The following is a 27,522-nucleotide window of genomic DNA, read 5'->3' on the forward strand; positions in this document are numbered from 1 at the left end:
TTGCCGCTGCTGCTCCCAAGCTCTGGAACGACCTACCTCTGAGTGTTAGACAAGCCTCCTCTCTTCCTGTTTTTAAATCTCTCTTAAAAACATACTTTTATTCCTTGGCTTTTAACACTGAGTGATATCCATCCTGCAATGGCGCCCTATTATACACCTGCTGTGAACCTGTTTTTATCAATCAATCAATCAATGTTTACTTATATAGCCCTAAATCACTAGTGTCTCAAAGGGCTGCACAAACCACTACGACATCCTCGGTAGGCCCACATAAGGGCAAGGAAAACTCACACCCAGTGGGACATCGGTGACAATAATGACTATGAGAACCTTGGAGAGGAGGAAAGCAATGGATGTCTAACATGATACTGTGAAAGTTCAATCCATAATGGATCCAACACAGTCGCGAGAGTCCAGTGCAAAGCGGATCCAACACAGCAGCGAGAGTCCCGTTCACAGCGGAGCCAGCAGGAAACCATCCCAAGCGGAGGCGGATCAGCAGCGCAGAGATGTCCCCAGCCGATACACAGGCGAGCAGTACATGGCCACCGGACCGGACCAGACCCCCTCCACAAAGGAGAGTGGGACATAGAAGAAAAAGAAAAGAAACGGCAGATCAACTGGTCTAAAAAGGGAGTCTATTTAAAGGCTAGAGTATACAAATGAGTTTTAAGGTGAGACTTAAATGCTTCTACTGAGGTGGCATCTCGAACTTTTTCCGGGAGGGCATTCCAGAGTACTGGAGCCCGAAATGAAAAAGCTCTATAGCCCGCAGACTTTTTTGGGGCTCTGGGAATCACTAATAAGCCGGAGTCCTTTGAACGCAGATTTCTTGCCGGGACATATGGTACAATACAATCGTGTTTTATTTATTTATTTATTTTCATGTTCTGTTTGTGTTGTGTTGTTTGCTTGGTTCTCGTATTATCTTTTAACCTGCCCATTGTACAGCACTTTGGCTACCCCTGTGGTAAATTTTAAATGTGCTTTATAAATAAAGTTGATTTGATTTGATTTCATTTGACATTCTGCAGGAACATTCTGTGGTCAGATGAAACACAAATGGAGCTTCTTTGGTCACAATACCCAGCAATATGTTTGGAGGAGAAAAGGTGAGTCTTTTAATCCTAGGAACACCATTCCTACCGTTAAGCATGGTGTTGGTAGTATTATGCTCTGGGCCTGTTTTGCTGCTAATGGAACTTGTGCTCTTCACAGAGTTAAAGGGACAATGAAAAAGGAGGATTACCTCCAAATTCTTCAGGACAACCTAAAAACATCAGTTGGGTGTTCCAACCGGACAATGGCTAAATCAGGCTACGATTACGTTTTTAAAATGGCCTTCCCAAAAATCCTGATTTAAACGCGTGGACAATGCTGAAGAAACAAGTCAATGTCAGAAAACCAACAAATTTAGCTAAACTGCACTAATTTTGTCAATAGGAGGGGTCAAAAGGTCAACTAAAAGCTTGCCAGAAGCTTGTGGATGGCTACCAAAAGAGCCTTATTGCAGTGAAACTTGCCAGGGGACATGTAAGCAAATATTAACATTGCTGTAAGTATACTTTTGACCCAGCAGATTTGCTCACATTTTCAGTAGACCCATAATAAGTTCATAAAAGAACCCAACTTCATGAATATTTTTTGTGACCAACAAGTATGTGCTCCAATCACTCTATCACCAAAAAATAAGAGTTGTAGAGATTATAGGAAAATCAAGACAGCCATGACATTATGTTCTTTACAAGTGTATGTAAACTTTTGACCACGATTGTATGTCGTGGTCGTCTTTCACAAAAAATACTTTTATGGAAATACCATGTTTAATAGTTCATTCAAGAGTATTTTCTTTTGAAGACATAAGGCACTTTTCTGCACCACTCTACTGCATTTATACTTCGCCTTGTTAGACACCAACTGTGAACATGTGCCACCAGCCGCCACGTGGAGCCCGTAAAACCAAACTACTGACTTTTCCAAACAGCTGACATACAGGAACTTTGATGTCAAAGAATGGAAGATCTGACCGGGTAAAGACAGTACGGGCAGGATTCCCGGATGATAAATAGCAACAATATCTGACACAGTACCTGTGTGTTGTTCATTGAAACAGTGAAAACATGTCACGTAGCGTACCAGAACCAAGGCGGTGACATTGACGGGGTCTCCCACCCTCTCCACGACCAGTCGGACCACAGCTGTGCTGCTCTCGTTGACGACAAAGTCCGTTTGCCCCGAGAACCGCAGAGTGGCTGACTCGGATGTTGTGCCAGGGATGGACAGAGCCAGAACCAACCCGGCAAACTGGAGGATAGCGGGCATTCCTACGAAAAAAAGAAAAATAAAGAAAATTTTCCAAATTAAAGACGAGCATTCCATTCCAGGATTTCATTTAGTATCTCCACCCTTGCAGGTATGGTTTATACCGTATTTCTTTAAATTGCCGCCGAGCATGTAATATGCGCCTGCCTTGAATTACTGCCGGGTCAAACTCACTTCCCAAAATTATTAGCGCATGCTTACTATTACCGCCGGGTCGAATTTGTGACGTCACGAGTGACGTTTCCCCCATTGTCATTTTCAAAATGACGGAGGAACTTTTTTTTGCTTGTACTATGTGTAAACCAGGGGTCTTGTTCAACAGCCATACAGAACACACTGAAGGTTGTGATATAAAACAACTTTAACACTCTTACTAATATGCACCACACTCTGTGAACCCACACCAAACAAGAATGACAAACACATTTCCATAGAACATCAGCTCTGTAACACATTATAAACGCAACATAACAATTACCCAGAATGCCATGCATCCATGACTTTTTGCTATAACCCCCCCCCCCCCCTCCGTGCGTCGGTTGAGGTGGGCGGGGTTGGGGGCGCGTGTATAATATAGCCAAGAGTCATGGATGCATGGCATTCTGGGTAATTGTTATGTTGCGTTTATTGTTATGTTATTTCTAAATTTCTTGCAATTGCACTTTGAGAAACGTTATTCTTAAACTGTTTGACTATTTGCTCACACAATTGTGGACAAAGAGGTGTACCTCGCCCCATCTTTTCTTGTGAAAGACTGAGCATTTTAGGTGGAGCTGTTTTTATACCCAATCATGGCACCCCACCTGTTCCCAATTAGCCTGCACACCTGTGGAATGTTCCAAATAAGTGTTTGATGAGCATTCTTTAACTTTATCAGTATTTACTGCCACCTTTCCCAACTTCTTTGTCACGTGTTGCTGGCATCAAATTCTAAAGTTAATGATTATTTGCAAAAAAAAAAAAATATTTAACAGTTTGAACGTCAAATATGTTGTCTCCGTAGCATATTCAACTGAATATGTGTTGAAAATGATTTGCAAATCATTTTATTCCGTTTATATTTACATCTTTAAGGTTTTACTACTTACATATAAAATACTACACGGTCTAGCTCCAGCATATCTTGCCGATTGTATTGTACCATATGTCCCGGCAAGAAATCTGCGTTCAAAGGACTCCGGCTTTTTAGTGATTCCCAGAGCCCAAAAAAAGTCTGCGGGCTATAGTGCTTTTTCCATTCGGGCTCCAGTAATCTGGAATGCCCTCCCGGTAACAGTTCAAGATGCTACCTCAGTAGAAACATTTAAGTCTCATCTTAAAACGGATTTGTATACTCTAGCCTTTAAACACACCCCCTTTTTGGACCAGTTGATCTGCCGTTTCTTTTCTTTTTCTCCTATGTCTCCCTCCCTTGTGGAGGGGGTCCGGTCCGGTGGCCATGGATGAAGTACTGGCTGTCCAGAGTCGGGACCCAGGATGGACCGCTCGTCCAGAGTCGGGACCCGAGATCAACCGCTCGCCTGTGTATCGGTTGGGGGCATCTCTGCGCTGCTGATCCGCCTCCGCTGAGGATGGTTTCCTGCTGGCTCCACTTTGGATGGGACTCTCGCTACTGTCTTGGATCCGCTTTGAACTGAACTCTCGCGGCTGTGTTGGAGCAACTATGGATTGAACTTTCACAGTATCATGTTAGACACGCTCGACATCCATTGCTTTCGGTCCCCTAGAGGGGGGGGGGGGGGGGGTGTTGATCACATATGAGGTCCTCTCCAAGGTTCTCATAGTCATCATTGTCCCTGGCGTCCCACTGGGTGTGAGTTTTCCTTGCCCTTATGTGGGTTCTTCCGAGGATGTCGTAGTCATAGTGGTTTGTACAGTCCTTTGAGACATTTGTGATTTAGGGCTATATAAATAAACATTGATTGATTGATACTATATTGGATCCACTTTGGACTTGATTCTCACGCTTACGTTAGATCCACTATGGATTGAACTTTCACAATATCATGTTAGATAGGGGGGGGGGTTGCCCACATATGTGGTCCTCTCCAAGGTTTCTCATAGTCATCATGGTCGACGTCCCACTGGAATGAGTTTTTCCTTGCCCTTATGTGGGCCCTACCGAGGATGTTGTTGTGGTTTGTGCAGCCCTTTGAGGCACTTGTGATTTAGGGCTATATAAATAAACATTGATTGATTGATCTTAACACCATTTCCCAACTCATATGGAAACGGGGTTTGTAGGACAATAGACCTGAATAGACCCGCTCTTCGGCAGTAATATAAACCAGTGCGGACTATGGTCCGAAAAATACGGTAGTTACTAGGGGTGTAACGGTTCACAAAAATTTCGGTTCGGTACATACCTAGGTTTAGAGGTCACGGTTCGGTTCATTTTCAGTAGAGTAAGAAATCAACAAAATATAAATTTTTTGGTTATTTGTTTACCAAATTTGTAAACAATGGCTTTATGCTTTTAACATTGGGAAAATTATAATAATTATGCCCACGTTAATCCACATTAAACTGCCTCAAGTTGTTGCTTTGATTAAATAAAATGACAAAACCTTTCTTCTACATATAAAAAGTTTAACATTAAACAGTTTCAATGGAAACTGTTTAATGTTAATGTCAACTCCATCCATCCATCCATTTTCTACCGCTTATTCCCTTTCGGGGTCGCGGGGGGCGCTGGCGCCTATCTCAGCTACAATCGGGCGGAAGGCGGGGTACACTCTGGACAAGTCACCACCTCATCGCAGGGCCAACACAGACAGATAGACAACATTCACACTCACATTCACACACTAGGGCCAATTTAGTGTTGCCAATCAACCTATCCCCAGGTGCATGTCTTTGGAGGTGGGAGGAAGCCGGAGTACCCGGAGGGAACCCACGCATTCACGGGGAGAACATGCAAACTCCACACAGAAAGATCCCGAGCCTGGATTTGAACCCCCAGGACTGCAGGACCTTCGTATTGTGAGGCAGACGCACTAACCCCTCTACCACCGTGAAGCCCCTAATGTCAACTCATCATGCTTAATTTATTACAGCATTTGGGACGCCTGTAGTTGACTTTTATTATGTAAATGTTGTATTTTTATCAACATGTGATAGCAGGGACCCTGCTATTCAAAACTAGGCTGCTACATTACTAATGATTCATGTAACTATAGCTGAAAAATAGTACAATTGCAATAGGAGAAACTATTCATCCTTAAACACAATGGAGTTCAATGAAATAACAGACAGACAAGGCTTTGCTGCCCTTAAAACACGCACGCTTGCACACACACACACACACACACATACACACACACACACAAACAGAAAAATGAGCTAACGTTACGCTAAAAGCTAATAAGCCTTCATCTCAAGCCTATACTGTGAGCGAGCTGAGCTGCAGTTTAAGTTCCTAGAAGGTCAACGGGCTCATAGTGATATTTGCAATAGTTGTGACTGGGAAGTGTTTAGTATAATTTGGGTAGAGTCCGCTCCTCCCCTGCTAAACAAATATCTCTGCTCGACGCTAAAGCATTGACTACATCGTTCTGAAGTCTGAATACGCACTGCTGATTGGCTGTCACATCGCTCTGAATACGCACTGCTGATTGGCTTTGTATGTAACCAATCAGATGGTTGTGTGGGCGGGACAATGAGGCAGAGACAGAGGCAGAAAGCAGAGCAGCTTGTGAAGACTTCTGCTTCCGAACTTGCAAGGCACGCCCGCGTGTTGAACCGAAACGGTTCGATACAAAGACACGTACCGTTACACCCCAAGTAGTTACATTAAATAAATCGTCAGAATACATCATAGAAACATTTAAAGATGATGATCGCTGAGCCTATATAAGGATTGTTGATTGAGCGGTTACACATGTGTGTTAAAACTAATTCTCCATGAGAGAAATTACACATTGTGCAGAAAAGAGAAACCACATGTCCAAACAGGCTGGCCAGCTGGTCATGGTGGTATAACAACCTGGTAAAGTTCCAGAATTCAACCAGCTGTTATCCTCAAACTGTCATGGGCATGGCTGTTAATCCCATTTCTCTTAACCACACAAATTCTGCCCGCCTACCCAAAGGAAATGTAACCGAATCAGTAGTTTTATTTATTAAGCCCAAAGTTTCATCTTCCTCCGCCAACATTTTCTTGCTCTTGCACTCTAATTATAATCTCTGCTCGTCTGCTTCCGCCAATCATCTTTGCATCCAGCCTCTCACCAAGAATAATCCTGGAGCTGGATGGAGCCACATAGACAGTTGTCATGGTTAACACAACACAACGACACAGCGTGACTAGCGGGGTGGAGCCAGCGGAGGAGATAGCGGCCACTGCCCTCAAACTCCATGCCACCCGAGTCTTTCCTTCACAATGTGCACTGTGTTGTCTTGGCACGGGTATAAACATGCTCTTTAAAGTCCTGCTGAAACCCACTACTACCCACCACGCAGTCTGATAGTTTATATATCAATGATGAAATATTAACATTGCCACACATGCCAATACGGCCTTTTTAGTTTACTAAATCACAATTTTAAATTTCCCGCGGAGTTTCCTGTTGAAAACGTCGCGGTAAGATGACGCTTGTTTGTGACATTATTGGTTGGCGGGGACATATTAGCCTACACCACTTGCGGCTAAAACTCGATCTCTTTTCATCGCGCAATTACTAGGGGTGTAACGGTACACAAAAATTTCGGTTCGATCCGTACCTCGGTTTAGAGGTCACGGTTCGGTTCATTTTCGGTACAGTAAGAAAACAACAAAATATACATTTTTGGGGTATTTATTTACCAAATTTGTAAACAATGGCTTGATCCTTTCAACATTGGGAACACTATAATAATTCTGCCCACGTTAATCCACATCAAACTGCCTCAAGTTGTTGCTTTGATTAAATAAAATGACACAACTTTTCTTCTACATATAAAAAGTGCAACATTAAACAGTTTCAAGTCAACTCATCATGCTTAATTTATTACAGCATTGGGGAATCGTGTAGTTGATTTTTATTATGTAAATGTTATATTTTTATCAACATGTGATAGCAGGGACCCTGCCATTCAAAACTAGGCTGCTACATTACTAATGATTCATGTAACTATAGCTGAAAATTCATCCCTAAACACCATGGAGTTCATGTAGGCTTTATAATGCACTTACATCATTATATACACTATCAGAGACAGAAACTCTTTATTTAATATAATGTCCTTTTTTGCTGCTTCAACACACCTCAATCAACACTGTCCGTAACACAAACACACACACACACACTGCAAAATGAGTTAACGTTTCGCTAAAAGCTAACTAGCCTTCACCTAAAGCCAGGACTGCGAGTGAGCTGAGCTGCAGTTTGTTTCTAGAAGGTCAACGGGCTTATAGTGGTGTTTAGACAGTAGTTGATTTGGAATATAATTTGGGGAGAGTGAGTTGCTCCCCTGCTAAAGACCTATCTGCTCGACATCAACACTGAAGCCCTGACGACATGCGCTCTGAATACGCATTGCTGATTGGCTTTGTATGTAACCAATCAGATGGTTGTTTGGGCGGGACAATGCTGGGTGCTGTGTAGAGACAGACACAGAGGCAGAACCGAGCGGGGCAGCTTGTTAAGACTTTAGCATAGGCGGCTACTTCATATGTACGTGTTGAACTCGTTTGGTATTCCTCCGCACCGAACCGAATCCCCCGTACCGAAACGGTTCGATACAAATACACGTACCGTTACACCCCTAGCAATTACACAGTATTTTGGACATCTATGTTGCTGAATCTTTTGCAATTTGTTCAATTAATAATGGAGAAGTCCAAGTAGAAAGATGGAGGTGGGAAGCTTTAGCCTTTAGCCACACAAACACACGGGTGTTTACTTGTTTAAAATTCCCGGAGGTGAAGCTTTACTATGGATCAGAGCGGTCAAGCGAACATGGATCCCGACCACTTGTCAACCAGCAGGTTTCGGTGAGAAAATTGTGGTAAAAAGTCGCCTCTTACCGGTGATCAGCTGAGCTTGCGCCGTCCATGCAGCTGCCGTGACTTAGGATAGGATAGGATAGGTCTTTATTGTCATTGCGCAAGTACAACAAAACTTTGTTTTCAGCACAGACCTGTTCAAGATTAGACAAACAAACAGTGTACAGGGTTACAGAACAAGAACGCTGAGGGGTCGCCATAAGGCGCCCCGTAAAAGTTGGGAAAAATGTAAACGCTGGGGAAGTGTTGAGATCCGCTTTTTGGATCCTCCACATATTATTGATTGTTGTTCCATTTTTATTTTCACTCTCCGTCTGATCCTATTATTTCCTGTTTAGTCGGTCACCATGGTAGCTTATCAGTTTCACCTGCTACTTACGGCCCTGCACACCTGTCCTCACTAATCACCTGCCTTATATAAGCCTGCATCTTTTGTTGTTCAGTCTGGGATCCAAATTTGTTCATACACAACGGTACGTCTGCTTTGCGCTTTTGCTTACATGAAATTTCTGTATTATTCTCGCGAGCTCTCACGCTGCGCAATTTTATTCATTCTTAGCTCTCATGCTAAATGTTTTGTTTTCCCCTTTGTGTGCCCATGTGCCAGTTTAGTTTACTATTTGTTTATCCTAGCTTTCATGCTAGCGTCTTTTGTTTGCCTTTTCTTAGCTCCAGTATTTTTGTTCTCTAGCACCTTTTGTTATTCAAATAAATAGTTAAACCTTACCTTTGCTGTGTTCAATTTCGACGCATCCTCGAGGGAATCGAACCCGGCACCACGATGCCGAACAGGCGTAACAGGAAGGATGAGTAAAAAAATAAAATCTAGACTGGGCTCCTAAGGGGGCCCAGTCTGGAGTGGGAAAAAAACTCCATAGCAAAGCACATATACATATTACAACATACATCTCGAGATATCTAGCAACAGAGGGAAGGTAGTTCAAGGTCATGGTTGTAGGCCGCAGCTCTTCAGGCGCTGACCATCCGTTCATCTCCCCTACGGGATTTGCGTCGACTTCCCTCAGAGACTGGCGTCAACACACCCGTGGACACACTACTCCGACTATCAGGTACTATTAAACTCTAGCAACACAATAGAAAGATAAGGGATTTCCCAGAATTATCCTAGTAAATGTGTCTAAAAACATCAGAATTGTTCCCAATGCAATCGTCTTTTTTGGGGGGGGGGGGTTGTAATTAGCGCATGCTTACTATTACCGCCGGGTTGAATTTGTGACGTCACGAGTGACGCTTCCCCCATTGACATTTTCAAAATGGCGGAAGAGGTTTTTTTTGCTTGTACTATGTGTAAATCAGGGGTCTTGTTCAACAGCCATACAGATCATACTGAAGGTTGTGATATAAAACAACTTTAACACTCTTACTAATATGCGCCACACTCTGTGAACCCACACCAAACAAGAATGACAAACACATTTCTGGAGAACATCGGCTCTGTAACACATTATAAACGCAACATAACAATTACCCAGAATGTCATGCATCCATGACTCTTGGTTATATTATACACCCCGCTAGCACCAAACCCCTAGTCCTTCACTATCAATATCCTCATCCATGAATATTTCATCCTCGCTCAAATTAATGGGGAAATTGTCGCTTTCTCGGTCCGAATAGCTCTTGATGCAGGAGGCTCACATTAAAAACAATGTGAGGATGTGAGGAGCCCTCACACCGGTGACGTCATCGTCTGCGACTTCCGGTAAAGGCAAGGCTTTTTTATGAGCGACCAAAAGTTGCGAACTTTATCGTGGCTGTTCTCTACTAAATCCTTTCAGCAAAAATATGGCAATATCGCGAAATGATCAAGTATGACACGTAGAATGGAGCTGCTATCCCCGTTTAAATAAGAAAATCTCATTTCAGTAGGCCTTCAGGAACAATTTTGAAAAAGAGCATGGGGAAGTTGGATGCGGGGGATTGTTGTCATACTGTAAGGTCGGTAAATGAGCAGCATGATTGCAGTTTTAGTCAGGTAACTCTTGTTTATAGATTGATTTGGCCTCTAAGTCTATGGATATTAATGTTTGTATTTGGAAAGTGGGCAGGGGGATCCCATTAAAAAAGGATTTAAAGTCAGTGGGTGGCGAGGGACACAGGGTTTAGGCTTAGGGGGAAGAGAAGCGAGTGTGTTGCAGGACAAAGGGAGGTTGGGTCTGAATAAATCCTATAGTTCACGCAATTAAATTCCAGTTATTTTGTGCAACTCCTGGGGTTGTCACAATGTTCCTCAGAGATTCTTTACATACCTTTGGGTATCTTTGCACCCATTGTGTATGGACAATTAACTACTTTTACTTAATCTATAGAAAAACAAATATTTTAAATTAATTTCAATGCAATTGTTTTGTTCAGTTGAATAATGCTGAGGCAGCATTATTCACAGAGAAAGAGGTGTTAAACGGAGGTGGTCACAGCATAACTTGCCATAACGTACACTATATTGCCAAAAGTATTTGGACACCCATCCAAATGATCAAAATCAGGGGTCCTCAGCACTTGGCCCGGCCACAGGTGAATAAAATCAAGCACTTAGGCATGGGGGAGCTCCACAAACCACGTTAAACCCAAATTCCGATCTAACAAAGGTCTTAAAGGGGAACATTATCACAATTTCAAAAGGGTTAGAAACAATAAAAATCAGTTCTCAATGGCTTGTTGTATTTTTTGAAGTTTTTTTCAAAATTTTACCGGTCCCGGAATATCCCTAAATAAAGCTTTAAAGTGCCTTATTTTCGCTATCTTCGAAACCACTATCCATTTTCCTGTGACGTCATACAGTGCTGCCAATGTAAACAAACAATGGGAATACCACAGCAATATATAGCGACATTAGCTCGGATTCAGATTTGGATTTCAGCGACTTAAGCGATTCGACAGATTACGCATGTATTGAAACGGATGGTTGGAGTATGAAAGTATTGAAGAAGAAACTGAAGCTATTGAGCGAATAGCTATTGACGCTATTCATAGCCATAGCATGGCCGAATAGCTGCGTTAGCATCGCCGGTAAAATGTGCGGACCAAACGATCAGGACTTTTGCATTTTCTGATAATGGAGCAATTTAAATCCGTGGATTGGGAAGTGTTTTTTTCGCATTAAATGTGGGTGGAAGGAAACGTAATATAGTTGCAAATGCATCTGCAGGTTATCCATACATCTCTGTGCCATGTCTGCCGGTAAATAGCATGTTAGCATAGATTAGCTGGCAGTCACGCCGCAACCAAATATGTCTGATTAGCACAGAAGTCAACATCAACAAAACTCACCTTAGTGATTTCGTTGACTTTATCATTGCAAATGCATCTGTAGGTTATCCATACATCTCTGTGCCATGTCTGTCATCGCCGGTAAATAGCACGTTAGCATCGATTAGCGTAGCATGTTAGCATCGATTAGCGTAGCATGTTAGTCTCCAAGGTTCCAAAAAATAGTCGAAAAAACGGAAAATAACAGAGCTGAGACCCGTGTGTGTAATGTGTAGAAAATGAAAATGGCAGCTGTATTACCTCGGCGACGTCACGTTCTGACGTCATCGCCACCAGAGCAATAAACAGAAAGGCGTTTAATTCGCCAAAATTCACCCATTTAGAGTTCGGAAATCGGTTAAAAAAAAGTATATGGTCTTTTTTCTGCACCATCAAGGTATATATTGACGCTTACATAGGTCTGGTGATAATGTTCCTCTTTAACTCATTCTCTTTCTATGCCACATCAATGTGGAATGCACTCCCAACAGGTGTAAAAGTAAGTGCATCTCTATCCTCCTTCAAAAGCGCTCTAAAACAACACCTCCAGGCAACTTCAACCCTTTACTAATACCCTCCTCCATTCACATCCCATCTCCCCGGATCGTAAATAACCTAATGTTAATAATCAAATGTACTTCTAATGTATGTACTTGTTCTTATGCTATCTGAACTCACTATGTTCTCTGCTGGCTGTACATATCCTACTAAGTCACACCTACACTGTTTCAATGTCCATTTCTCTGTTGATGCAATTGTTGATGACTTAAGTACTGATATCAACCAAAGCTCCTCACCCCACCCCCCGGATTGTAAATAATGTAAATAATTCAATATATATACTATGATGATTAACTTGTGTGATGACTGTATTATGCTGATAGTATATATTTGTACCATGAATTGATTAACGTGGACCCCGACTTAAACAAGTTGAAAAACTTATTCAGGTGTTATCATTTAGTGGTTAATTGTATGGAATATGTAATGAATCTACTAATAAAAGTTTCAATCAATCAATCATATGGAGACTGTTTCCACAAACATTTGTGAAAGAATGGGCCGCTCTCAGTGATTTCCAGCGTGAAAACTGTCATAGGATGCCACCTGTGCAACAAATCCAGTCGTGAAATGTCCTCGCTCCTAAATAGTCCAAAGTCGACGGTCGGCTTTATTATAAGAAAATGAAAGAGTTTGGGAACAACAGCAACTCAAGTAGGCTATGTGAACTGAGAGTGAGGAGTCAGCTATTTCTGAGTCGCAAAGTGCAAAGACTTTCTGCACAGTCAGTTGCTACAGAGCTCCAAACGTCATGTGCCCTTCCAGTTAGCCCACGTACAGTACGCAGAGATCTTCATGGAATGGGTTTTCATGGCCGTGCATCTGGCTCTAAGCCATACATCACCAAGTCCAATGCAAAGCAGTGGTGTAAAGCACGTCGCCACTGGACTCTAGAGCAGTGGAGACGTGTTCTGTGGACTGATGAATCACGCTTTTCCATCCGGCAATCTGATGGACGAGTCTGGGTTTTTGGAGGGTGCCAGGAGAACGGTACATTTCGGACTGCATTGGTGGAGGGAGGAATTATGGTGTGGGGTTGTTTTTCAGGAATTGGGCCTGGCCCCTTAGTTCCAGTGAAAGTTAAAGTTAAAAAAAGTTAAAGTACCGATGATTGTCACACACACTAGGTGTGGTGAGATTATCTTCTGCATCAGAAGAGCAGTGAGCAGCAGCAGTGGCTGCGCCCGGGAATCATTTTGGTGATTTAACCCCATTTTGGTTATTTAACCCCCAACTCCAACCCTTTATGGATCCCATTTTTATAGTCGTTGGTATAAACTCACGACCTACCGATCTCAGGGCTGACACTCTAACCCAGGGGTGTCAAACTCAAATACAGAGTGGGCCAAAATTTAAAACTGAACAAAGCCGCGGGCCAAGGTTGAACAAATTCACCTTTTAATAGGGACCCAAACAAGTTTTGCATTGAGTATTAAACAAGCAAGGCTTATAAAACTTTATAGTCACATGCAAAATCGAGTTTCAAATGATAACAATAATGATTAAAAAACTTCAATGGCATATCAAATAAAATTTAAATAAAAATTGGGGAGGGCGGGGTTTGGTGGTAGCGGGGATGTATATTGTAGGGTCCCGGAAAAGTTAGTGCTGCAAAGGGGTTCCGGGTATTTCTTCGGTTGTGTTTATGTTGTGCTACGGTGCGGATGTTCTCCCGAAATGTGTTTGTCATTCTTGTTTGGTGTGGGTTCACAGTGTGACGCATATTTGTAAAAGTGTTAAAGTTGTTTATACGGCCACCCTCAGTGTGACCCTTATGGCTGTTGACCAAGTATGCCTTGCATTCACTTGTGTGTGTTAAAGCCGCATGTATTATGTGACTGGGCCAGCACGTTGTTTGTATGGCGGGAAAGCGGACGTGACGACAGGCTGTAGAGGACGCTAAAGGCAGTGCCTACAAGGCACGCCCCCAATATTGTTGTCCGGGTGGGAATCGGGGGAAATTCAGAAGAATGGTTGCCCCCGAAGATTTTCGGGAGGGGCACTGAACTTTGGGAGTCTCCCGGGAAAATCGTGAGGGTTGGCAAGTACGAGTATCAGTGGTGAATGCAGTGTTACAGAGGCATCGCCGCTGTATAATACCGGCAGGCCAGCTCTAATCTTAATTTGATATTATCTCAAGGGCCAAATGAAATTACACGGCGGGCCAGAGTTTGACACCCGTGCTCTAACCACTAAGCCACTGAGTAGTAGCCACTGAAAGGAACTTTGAATGCTCCAGGATACTAAAACATTTTGGACAATTCCATGCTCCCAACCTTGTGGGAACAGTTTGGAGTGGGCCCCTTCCTCTTCCAATATGACTGTGCACAAGTGCACAAAGCAAGGTCCATAAAGACGTGGATGACTGAGTCTGGTGTGAATGAACTTGACTGGCCTGCACAGAGTCCTGACCTGAAACCCGATAGAACACCTTTGGGATGAATTAGAACGGAGATTGAGAGCCAGGCCTTTTAAACCAACATCAGAGTGTGACCTCACCAATGCGCTTTTGGATGAATGGTGGAAAATTCCTATAAACACAATCTGCAACCTTGTGGACAGCCTTCCCAGAAGAGTTGAAGCTGTAATAGCTGCAACAGGTGGACCCACATCATATCGAACCCTATGGGTTAAGAATGGGATGGCACTTCAAGTTCATTTGTCAAGGCAGGTGGCCAAATACTTTTGGCAATATAGTTTATGTGTGTTGTCATCTTTAGACAACAAACGCCATTGCTCTCCGTTTGACCTTATCTGTTTCAGGACAAAATTAATTAACCATTTCACAATCAAGATACCAGCCTAACAATTACCATCGCTGTCCGTCCCATATCTAGTGGATCGGTTCACAGCCGAGTGTGAAGCGACCGGGATTAGAATCATCACCTCCAAGTCCGAGTTCATGGTTCTCGCCCGGAAAAGGGTGGAATGCCATCACCGGGTTGGGGAGGAGACCCTGCCCCAAGTGGAGGAGTTCAAGTACCTCGGAGTCTTGTTCTCGAGTGAGGGAAGAGTGGACTGTGAGATCGGTGTGGTGTCTTCAGTAATGCGGACGCTGTATCGATCCGTTGTGGTGAAGAAGGAGCTGAGCCGGAAGGCAAAGCTCTCAATTTACCGGTCGATCAACGTTCCCATCCTCACCTATGGTCATGAGCTTTGGGTTATGACCGAAAGGACAAGATCAAAGGTACAAGCGGCCGAAATGAGTTTCCTCCGCCGGGTGGCGAACTCTCCCTTAGAGATAGGGTGAGAAGCTCTGCCATCCGGGGGGAGTTCAAAGTAAATCCGCTGCTCCTTCACATCGAGAGGAGCCAGATCTGGTCAGGTTGCCACCCGAACGCCCCAACCTGGTAGGAGGCCAAGGGCAAGACCCAGGACACGTTGGGAAGACTACGCCTCGGGATCCCGTAGGAAGAGCTGGACAAAGTGGCTGGGGAGAGGGAAGTCTGGGCTTCCCTGTTTAGGCTGCTGCCCCCGCGACCCAACCTTGGATAAGCGGAAGAAGATGGATGGATGGATTGATGGATACCAGCCTAATAATTACGACTTTCTCTCCGCGGTCCGTCTTATATCTAGTAAAGAAAATATATTATACATCCTGGGATCGAAGAGTCGTGGATCCCATGAGCTAAACTCCAAAACGTTTAGTCCCAGAAATAAATGATGGTCCATTTTGGTCCTATCCATTGAGCAAGAATACCACCCTTTTAGGTGCCTAATAGAGAGCAGATGTTGTGTGAATGGCACAGGTCTGTTTTGTAAATGGCGGGCTATTTTTGTTCTGGTGTTTTCTGATGTGCCAACCGTGACCCCAGGGGTTACCAGCAGACCAAGGATCTGTCTGTCAAGAAGCAGGCAGCATGGAGCGTTTGGCGCAGACCTCTGACACTGATCTAGCTGCACCACAGAGCGATGTTATATCCATGCGCACACACATGCACACCAAGCCGCGGCTTTACCCAGCCGCGCTGCCACAGACGGAGTAGGTCTCCAAAAAATATCAAGGTTTTAGGCATGAAAAACACAGCTGGTGATTGGCCCGGGCACGAATGCATAAAAAACACCCTGTCCATCACTAAAAATTCAAAGCAAATGAAATGTACTGCAAGGGCCAGAAATATCAGTCCAAGCCAAAAACAGCACAACTAAAAAGAGTTCACAGTGTGAACATTCAGATTTTATTGTTTCTATTGACTTATACTGGGATCTCACTTAGATGACTCATTATTATCTTTAATCTCGTTATACATTATTTCCAGGAACTCACACATGTACAAACCCCGTTTCCATATGAGTTGGGAAATTGTGTTAGATGTAAATATAAACGGAATAAAATAATTTGCAAATCCTTTTCAACCCATATTCAATTGAATGCACTACCAAGACAAGATAGTTGATGTTCAAACTCATAAACTTTATTTTTTTTTGTAAATAATAATTAACTTAAAATTTCATGGCTTGCCTCACGTGCCAAAGTAGTTGGGAAAGGGCATGTTCACCGCTGTGTTACATCGCCTTTTCTTTTAACACTCAATAAACGTTTGGGAACTGAGGAAACTAATTGTTGAAGCTTTGAAACTGGAATTCTTTCCCATTCTTGTTTTATGTAGAGCTTCTGTCGTTCAACAGTCTCCGCTGTCGTATTTTACGCTTCATAATGCGCCACATATTTTCGATGGGAGACAGGTCTGGACTGCAGGCGGGCCAGGAAAGTACCCGCACTCCTTTTTTACGAAGCCACGCTGTTGTAACACATGCTGAATGTGGCTTGGCATTGCCTTGCTGAAATAAGCAGGGGCGTCCAAGAAAAAGGCGGCGCTTAGACACCTGCAGCCGTCACAACAGTTCCACCCAACACCCACAGCAGCTGCACCCTTATACTGGAGGAGCATAAGGTGAGACGCACGCTGAAGGCAGTAAACCCGAGGAAGGCTACGGGCCCAGATGGAGTCCCGGGACAGGTACTAAGAGACTGTGCAGACCAGCTGGCCGGAGTATTTACGAAGATCTTCACCCAGTCCCTCTCCCAGGCCGTCATCCCATCATGCCTGAAGACCTCCACAATAATCCCGGTGCCGAAGAAGAACTCTGTCAGATGTCTGAATGACTACCGTCCAGTTGCACTTACACCTATAGCTATGAAGTGCTTCGAGAAGCTGGTACGGACCCATATCACCTCAGTCCTCCCTCCCGAGCTCGACCCACACCAGTTTGCCTACAGAGCCAACAGGTCCACAGAGGACGCCATCGCCACAGCCCTACACTCCTCCCTGGGTCACCTGGAGACGGGGGGAAGCTACGTGCGGCTGCTTTTTGTGGATTATAGCTCGGCATTTAACACCATTATTCCTGATAGACTGGTGTCCAAACTGTCAGACCTGGGTCTCTCGAACTCCATCTGCATGTGGATTAAGGACTTCTTATCCAACCGCCCCCAGAGGGTGCAGTTGGGTCGCCACATGTCATCAAGCCTGCACCTCAGTACCGGCTCTCCACAAGGCTGCGTGCTGAGCCCCCTTCTCTACTCCATCTACACATACGACTGCACACCTGCCCACTCCAGCAACTCCATCATCAAATTTGCGGATGACACCACCGTAGTGGGGCTCATCTCGGAGGGAGACGAGGCTGCATATCGGGATGAGGTGGAGAAGCTGTCGGATTGGTGCAAAGTCAACAACCTGGCCCTGAACACCTCCAAGACCAAGGAGCTGGTCATAGACTTCAGGAGGAAAAAAACGGACATCCTGCCCCTGATCATCAGTGGTGACTGTGTGGAGAGGGTCTCCGACTTCCGCTCCCTGGGAGTCCACCTGGCCAACGACCTATCCTGGAGCACCAACACCACGGCTACCATCAAGAAGGCACACCAGAGACTGCACTTCCTGAGAATACTCAGGAACAACCACCTCTCACAGGAACTGCTGGTGTCCTTCTACCGGTGCTCCATTGAGAGCATCCTGACCTACTGCATCTGCGTGTGGTTCAGCAGCTGCACGGCCGCAGAGAGAACGGCGCTCCAGAGAGTCATAAAGACCGCCCAGAAGTTAATCGGATGCCCCCTCCCCCCCCTGGCTGACCTGTACAGCTCCCGCTGTCTCAGGAAAGCACAGAGCATCCTGAAAGACCCATTCCACCCCGGGCACAGCCACCTGGAACTGCTACCCTCAGGCAGACGCTACAGGGTGCTAAAAGCGAGCACCAATAGACTAAAAAATAGCTTTTACCCAAGAGCCATAGTAGCACTAAACAGGCACTGAGTGTCCATATGTCCATCATGTCCTCATGTGTAATGTTTAAATGTTTTTCTATTTTTTTGGAATACAATGTGAAATAATGTTTTATGTATGTATACATAGATACATCTGTCATCTCTATCTTTTTTTTTTTAATTTATTTTATTTATTTATTTATTTATTTATTTTTTAATTTATACTACCATATTGTATATGCACCTTAGAAGGAGCTGCTCCAATTTCGTTGTTCTTTGAACCTGTTCATTGCAATAATGACAATAAAACTCTATTCTATTCTATTCTATGTTGTTCCAAAACCTGTATGTACCTTTCAGCATTAATGGTGCCTTCACAGACGTGTAAGTTACACATGCTTTGGGCACTAATGCACCCCCATACCATCACAGATGCTGGCTTTTGAACTTTCCGTCGATAACAGTCTGGATGGTTCGCTTCCCCTTTGGTCCGGATGACACGATGTCGAATATTTCCAAAAACAATTTGAAATGTGGACTCGTCAGACCACAGAACACTTTTCCACTTTGCATTAGTCCATCTTAGATGATCTCGGGCCCAGAGAAGCCGGCGGCGTTTCTGGATGTTGTTGATGAATGGCTTTCGCTTTGCATAGTAGAGCTTTAACTTGCACTTACAGATGTAGCGACCGACTGTATTTAGTGACAGTGGTTTTCTGAATTCTTCCTGAGCCCATGTGGTGATATCCTTTAGAGACTGATGTCGGTTTTTGATACAGTGCCCTCTGAGGGATCAAAGGTCACAGTCATTCAATGTTGGTTTCCGGCCATGCAGTTTACGTGGAGTGATTTCTCCAGATTCTCTGAACCTTTTAAGATCATCTAATATGGACTGATGCAAAGTGGAAAAGTGTTCTGTGGTCTGACAAGTCCACATTTCAAATTGTTTTTGGAAATATTCGACATCGTGTCATCCGGACCAAAGGGGAAGCGAAGTTGAAAAGCCAGCATCTTTGATGGAATGGGGGTGCATTAGTGCCCAAGTCATGGGTAACGGCGTGGCGCAGTGGGAGAGTGGCCGTGCGCAACCCGAGGGTCACTGGTTCAAATCCCACCTAGAACCAACCTCGTCACGTCCGTTGTGTCCTGAGCAAGACACTTCACCCTTGCTCCTGATGGGTGCTGGTTGGCGCCTTGCATGGCAGCTCCCTCTATCAGTGTGTGAATGTGTGTGTGAATGGGTAAATGTGGAAGTAGTGTCAAAGCGCTTTGAGTACCTTGAAGGTAGAAAAGCGCTATACAAGTACAACCCATTTATCATTTATTTAACTTACACACCATTAATGCTGAAAGGTACATACAGGTTTTGGAACAACATATGCTGCCATCTAAGCGCCGTCTTTTTCATGGACGCCCCTGCTTATTTCAGCAAGACAATGCCAAGCCACATTCAGCTCGTGTTACAACAACGTAAAAAAGAGTGCGGGTACTTTCCTGGCCCGCCTGCAGTCCAGACCTATCTCCCATCGAAAATGTGTGGCGCATTATGAAGCGTAAAATACCACAGCGGAGACCCCGGACTGGTGAACGACTGAAGCTCTACATAAAACAAGAATGGGAAAGAATTCCACTTTCAAAGCTTTAACAATTATTTTTCTCAGTTCCCATTCGTTTATTGAGTGTTGTTAAAAGAAAAGGTGATGTAACACAATGGTGAACATGCCCTTTCCCAACTACTTTGGCATGTTTAATTATTATTTGCAAAAAAAAAAAAAAAATTGTTTATGAGTTTGAACATCAAATAGCTTGTCTTTGTAGTGCATTCAATTGATTATGGGTTGAAAAGCATTTGCAAATCATTGTATTCCGTTTATATTTACATCCAACACAATTTCCCAACTCATCTGTAAACGGAATTTGTATTTTCCAGAATTCTCTTCTCAGCAGGATCAAATCTGATAAGCACACTGACCAGACACGCTGATAATACAGCCTGGGGCGGCTGGACCCAAGCCACCTATCAGCCCAGCAGTGTCAACACATTGTTGCATTGGGTCCCTTGCACATACTCGCCGATCTTTTAGATATCCCAGTCGGACATGCTGAGGAGGTGTCTGGTTGCCGGGTGGCAAGACGAGGACGCCTCTTGGGTTTCGTCTGACAGTAGCTGGTGTGTCGTAATCTTCTGCATGAATTATTTAATGTAAGCCTTAAACTTTATGGATAGCTGTAGTTAAGGGTGACACCGCAGGATTCTCTGCATAGCACTTAAGTACCCCACGTGTGTTTGACAGCCAGAGACATCATTCCTCTTTACATTATTCAAAATGAACAAGACTTCCAATTGAAAATATGTCGTGACTATAATTAGATTGTGGATTTTTGCCTTCCCGTAATTATTTCCCACTATAGGACTGTCGGAGGGTGTGTTTGAGATCAATGTGTAGCGTTTTAATCAAGGGCTTTTCCGTGCGGCTTCTAAGCCATGAGGCTTGCCCCGGTCCTGAGACGCCCATGCGGAATGGTTTCTGGTTACATTCGACTGGTAAACACACACTTAACTGTCAAAGGAGGATGCAAGCTGAATAGCAACACATGGACATACCCACACATCAATAGGTTTTGGCAAAAATGTGCCTTTAAAGCAGGGGTCACCAACCTTTTTGAAACCAAGAGCTACTTCTTGGGTACTGATTAATGCGAAGGGCTACCAGTTTGATACACACTTAAATAAATGGCCAGAAATAGCCAATTTGCCCAATTTACCTTTAATAAATACATCTATATATACATAAAAAAATGGGTATTTCTGTCCGTCATTCCATCGTATATTTTTTTCCTTTTACGGAAGGTTTTTTGTAGAGAATAAATGATGAAAAAAAACACTTAATTGAACATTTTAAAAGAGGAGAAAAAAAACAAAAAAATTAAAATTACATTTTGAAACATAGTTTATCTTCAATTTCAACTCTTTAAAATTCAACCGAAAAAAAGAAGAGAAAAGCTAGCTAATTCGAATCTTTTCAAAAAAATTAAAAAAATAATTTATGGAACATCATTAATAATTTTTCCTGATTAAGATTAATTTTAGAATTTTGATGACATGTTTTAAATGGGTTAAAATCCAATCTGCATGTTAGAATATATAACAAATTGGACCAAGCTATATTTCTAACAAAGACAAATCATTATTTCTTCTCGATTTTCCAGAACAAAATGTTTAAAAGAAATTCAAATAAGATATACATTTGATTCTACAGATGTTTCCACCCCCATGCTTCACAGTAGGTATGGTGTTCTTGGGATGCAACTCAGTATTCTTCTTCCTCCAAACACGACAAGTTGAGTTTATACCAAAAAGTTCTATTTTGGTTTCATCTGACCACATGACATTCTCCCAATCCTCTGCTGTATCATCCATGTATCCATTTTGGTATAAACTCAAATCGTCGTGTTTGGAGGAAGAAGAATACTGAGTTGCATCCCAAGAACACCACACCTACTGTGAAGCATGGGGGTGGAAACATCATGCTTTGGGGCTGTTTTTCTGCTAAGGGGACAGGACGATTGATCCATGTTAAAGAAAGAATGAATGGGGCCATGTATCGTGAGATTTGGAGTCAAAACCTCCTTCCATCAGTGAGAGCTTTGAATGGTTGACCAAATACTTATTTTCCACCATAATTTACAAATAAATTCTTAAAAATTCCTACAATGTGAATTCCTGGATTTTTTTTTACATTCTGTCTCTCACAGTTGAAGTGTACCTATGATGAAAATTACAGACCTCTGTCATCATTTTAAGTGGGAGAACTTGCACAATCGATGGCTGACTAAATACTTTCTTGCCCCACTGTGTATATTTAATAAAAACGAAAGAAGATGTTGTGATGCCAAAAAATATCGACGTACACATAGTAGTATCGACTTCATACTATAATTTTCTATACTATAATATACCGGTACTTTTCAGAGGCGGTGTCGCGATACTATACTAATATCGGTATACCGTACAACCCTAGTGTGTATCAGGTGTATTAAGAACACAGGCAGAGTTTAAAAGTGTGTGTAGATGAAAGCCTTTTAGAGCAGTGGTTTTCAACCTTTTTTCAGTGATGTACCCCCTGTGAACATTTTTTTAATTCAAGTACCCCCTAATCAGAGCAAAGCATTTTAGGTTGAAAAAAAGAGATAAAAAAGTCAAATACAGCACTATGTCATCAGTTTCTGATTTATTAAATTGTATAACAGTGCAAAATATTGCTCATTTGTAGTGGTCTTTCTTGAACTATTTGGAAAAAAAAGATATAAAAATAACTAAAAACTTGTTGAAAAATAAACAAGTGATTCAATTATTGATAAAGATTTCTACACATAGAGGTAATCATCAACTTAAAGTGCCCTCTTTGGGGATTGTAATAGAGATCCGTCTGGATTCATGAACTTAATTCTAAACATTTCTTCACAGAAAAAGAAATCTTTAACATCAATATTTATGGAACACGTCCACAAAAAATCTAGCTGTCAACACTGAATAATGCATTGTTGCATTTTATTTTCACAGTTTATGAACTTACATTCATATTTTGTTGAAGTATTATTTAATAAATATATTTATAAAGGATTTTTGAATTGTTTAAATTTTTTGAATATTTTTGGCATACCTTTAAGTACCCCCAGGGGTACGCAGACCCCCAATTTGAGAACCACTGATTTAGAGCAGTGGTTCTCAAATGGGGATACGCGTACCCCTGGGGGTACTTGAAAGTATGCCAAAGGGTATGTGAGATTTTTTTTAAATATTCTAAAAATAGCAACAATTTAAAAATTCTTTATGAATATATTTATTGAATAATACTTCAACCAAATATGAATGTAAGTTCATAAACTGTGAAAAGAAATGCAACAATGCAATATTCAGTGTTGACAGCTAGATTTTTTTGTGGACATGTTCCATAAATATTGACGTTAAAGATTTATTTTTTTGTGAAGAAATGTTTACTCCAAAGGGAACAAGCGGCAGAAAACGGATGGATGGATGGATGTTTAGAATTAAGTTCATGACTCCAGATAGATCTCTATTACAATCCCCAAAGAGGGCACTTTAAGTTGATGATTACTTTTATGTGTACAAATCTTTATTTATAATTGAATCACTTCTATATTTTTTAACAAATTTTTAGTTATTTTTATACTTTTTTTCCCAAATAGTTCAAGAAAGACCACTACAAATTAGCAATATTTTGCACTGTTATACAATTAAAAGGCCTACTGAAATGCGATTTTCTTATTTAAACGGGGATAGCAGGTCCATTCTATGTGTCATACTTAATCATTTCGCGATATTGCCATATTTTTGCTGAAAGGATTTAGTAGAGAACATCCACGATAAAGTTTGCAACTGTCGGTGCTAAGAGAAAAGCCCTGCTTCTACCGCAGGGGTCGGCAACCCGCGGCTCCGGAGCCGCATGCGGCTCTTTGGGAACTCTGATGCGGCTCAGCTGCACAATTGCCGACCCCTCAGATTGTTGCGGGGAGATTCCGGAATTCAATGCCTCTTCCGGACAACACCCGGAGTCAACGTTCTCCAATTTTCACTCGGACTACAATATTAAGGGCGTGCCGTGATGATATTACTCTTAACGTCCTCTTGAACGTCATCACGCCCGCCATTCACAGAATGCTATTTGCGTGCCGACCGGACACATGCATTTCGCTGCTTCTATCGGCACATGTATGAGATTGCAAGGCATACTGGGTGACACAGAGTACACTGACGGTTGTGATATAAACAACTTTAACACTCCAACTAATATGCGCCACATTGTGAACCCACACAAAAGAAGAATGACAAACACATTTCGGGAGAAAATCCTCACAGTAACACAACATAAACGCAACACAACAAATACCCAGAATCCTTTGCATCCATGACAATTCCTGACTATGTTATACACCCCGCGAGCACCAAACCCCCCCCCCCCCCTCGCTGCGTGGTTGAGGTGGGCGGGGTTTGGTGGTGTATAACATAGTCAGGTTGTGTCATGGATGCAAAGGATTCTGGGTATTTGTTGTGTTGCGTTTATGTTGTGTTACTGTGAGGATTTTCTCCCGAAATGTGTTTGTCATTCTTCTTTTGTGTGTGTTCACAATGTGGCGCATATTAGTAGGAGTGTTAAAGTTGTTTATATCACAACCGTCAGTGTACTCTGTGTCACCCAGTACGCCTTCCAGTCGTGTGCGTGCATCTGCGGAAGCCTCTCACAACATGTTGCTGGACTGGCAAGCAGTTTGTACATGTTGTAGAAGGTGTTTAAGGCAATAGCTTCATAGCATGCCCTTATTCTAGTCATCTGGGTGACCATTTTGTGAAACGGGTCGAAATGGCTCTTTGAGTGGTAAAGGTTGCCGACCCCTGCTCTACCGGAAGTCGCAGACGATGATGTCACATGTTGATGGCTCTTCACATATTGACATTGTTTTCAATGGGAGCCTCCAACAAAAGGACTGAGAAAACGACAATTTCCCCGATAACTTGAGCGAGGATGAAAGATTTGTGTTTGAGGATATTGATAGCGACGGACTAGAAAAAAAAAAAAACGCGTTTGCATTGGGACAGATTCCGATGTTTTTAGACACATTTACTAAGATAATTCTGGGAAATCCCTTATCTTTCTATTGTGTTGCTAGTGTTTTAGTGAGTTAAATAGTACCTGATAGTCGGAAGGGTGTCTCTGTACACTGTGCTGGAAATTTAATTTTCCTGAAGGAATCAATAAAGTAATATCTATCTATTTATCTATCTATCTATCTATCCACGGGTGTGTTGACGCTCAGTGTCTCAGGGGAATCGACGACTGTCCAAAGGCAAAACCTAGTAACTCACTTCAAGCTGATTTTGAGAAAACAAAGGAAAACCAATCTATCCTGATGCTGTCTTACAAAGATCTACAAAGTCATCAAACGTATAGATGTTTTCTTGAGCTTTCATTTTCTTGCCGATTGAGCCATGGATTGAATCTGCCCTCATGAACGTGTGCCCTTTCTCCAGATATTTTATTACAATCTCGGGTGGGCCCCATTATGCGTTTGCACATTGGGCAAGAGCCGTGTACAGCGTCCAGTTTTTATTTGGACCTCCACAGTTATCTGCCCAAAAGAGTATGCAAGGGGAAGAATCAAGAACAATATATTTAATGAAGGTGCTTGCAACGTCCTGGGCCGATCTTCCAAATATCCCCTCGTGCCATAATATCACATAATCAGGTTGACCCTCGGCCCCCATTTGTGCAAATGTCTCATTAAAGACAATAAGGCGACTGACAAAGAAGCTCCGATTGGTCCCTTGAGAAACTAGGTTTTTATGTTGTATCTACGCGGTTATGTGGTAGTTGCTAGGCCCTGCCATGCGCGTAACAGCTTACTTACGGAACAAATTACAATATCGCATACACTAATGTAAAGCATATCACCTAGGTTACTCCAAAATTATTATCAGCTCAGTTTTGACAAAAATTGAGTTACTGGGTTTTGCCTTTGGACGGGAGAGCTATGGACGGCACTAGCTCAGATTTTTTCCGGTAAAAAGCGACTTTTTAACCACAATTTTCCCACCGAAACCTGCTGGTTGACATTCCGTCGTGTTTCATGTTCTCTTGACCGCGCTCTGATCCATAGTAAATTTTCACCTCCAGGAATTTTAACGAAGGAATCACCGTGTGTTTGTGTGGCTAGAGGCTAAAACTTCCCAACTCCATCTTGCTACTTTGACTTCTCCAATATTAATTGAACAAATTACAAAAGATTCAGCAACACAGATGTCCAAAATACTGTGTAATTATGCCGTTAAAGCAGACAACTTTTAGCTGTGTGTGTGCACAGCGCTCATATTGTTATTTTGTGTCGAACCCCAAGATGCAGAGAAGGAGGGAGGCATTTTGCAGGAAAACATAGTTTCATTTAAAAATACTAGAACTGGAACAAACAAAGGGTACAAACGAAAAGCACGCACGTGGGCAGATATAACAAACTAAGGGCTATGAACAAACCAATCGGAAGCAGGGAACAAAAAACAGTAAGATACAAACATCTACCAAATATAGCTTACCGCTACACTACAATCACACGACCAGTAGGAATGACAAGTAGAAAAAGACATTGACACGACAATAATCCAGCCCTGACTGGAGGAGAAAACAGGTCTGAAATAGTTGCTGGCTGATTGATCCCAGGTGTGGCCAGGTGCCAATCAGCCACAGCTGAGGGTTACACAGCACTCAGGGAGACAAACAGGAAACAGAACCAAAATAAGAGTGTTGACAGGAACTAAAGACAAATGCAGAGGAAAAACTAAGACATAGACCAAAACTGTCAGGGACAAGCCTGACACATATTTCCTAAAAACCTGTGACGTCTTGCGTACACGTCATCATTACACGACGTATTCAAGACGGAACTCCCGGGAAATTTAAAATTGCAATTTAGTAAACTAAAAAGGGCCGTATCGGCATGTGTTGCAATGTTAATATTTCATCATTGATATACAAACTATCAGACTGCGTGGTGGGTAGTAGTGGGTTTCAGAAACTGATGACATAGTGCTGCATTTTACTTCTTTATCTCTTTTTTTTCAACCAAAAATGCTTTGCTCTGATTAGGGCAGGGGTCGGGAACCTTTTTGGCTGAGAGAGCCAAGAAGCCAAATATTTTAAAATCTATTTCCCTAAGAGCCATATAATATTTTTTTTAACACTGAACACAACTAAACGCGTGCATTTTTAAGTAAGACCAACATTTCCAGAGTATAATAAGTCTCTTATTCTTTGTAATAACATTGTTATTCTGAAGCCAACTGTGAAGGGGGCGTGGCCTGCGGGCCTGCAGCAAAGCGGGGTGTTGCCAGGAACGGCCTCCAAATCAGCGACAGGTGCGTAGATGGCCCACCTTGGCCTTTTTTATCTAATCACCTGTCGCTCTGTTATAAGCAGCAGCCAGGATGAGAGACAGGGTTGGGGCTGGAGCCAGAGCGCGAGTGAGGACGAAAGAGAAAAAGACAATTGCTGGAAAGCAACTGAGAGACTAATTAAAAAACAACAACAATAATTTACCCTAAAACAGGCTCTCATGTCGGTGCTTGGTGGTCTGAAGAACCCCCAGGAGAGCAAGCCCAACA

At 42.8% G+C, this 27,522-nt stretch overlaps 1 protein-coding gene across 1 annotated transcript in view; it reads right to left on the reverse strand.

The window, feature by feature from the left end:
- The window catches only part of adgrv1 (adhesion G protein-coupled receptor V1), a 469,843-nt gene that overhangs the window by 410,133 nt on the left and 32,188 nt on the right, over positions 1-27,522 (reverse strand). Inside the window, exon 2 of the mRNA XM_061897509.1 lies at positions 2,137-2,324. Within this exon, the coding sequence (XP_061753493.1) occupies positions 2,137-2,322 (186 nt within the window). The 5' untranslated portion in view covers positions 2,323-2,324. The remainder of the gene's footprint in view (positions 1-2,136; positions 2,325-27,522) is intronic.

The sequence above is a fragment of the Nerophis ophidion genome, linkage group LG01 (genome assembly GCF_033978795.1).
Source record: "Nerophis ophidion isolate RoL-2023_Sa linkage group LG01, RoL_Noph_v1.0, whole genome shotgun sequence".
NCBI classification, from domain to species: domain Eukaryota; kingdom Metazoa; phylum Chordata; class Actinopteri; order Syngnathiformes; family Syngnathidae; genus Nerophis; species Nerophis ophidion.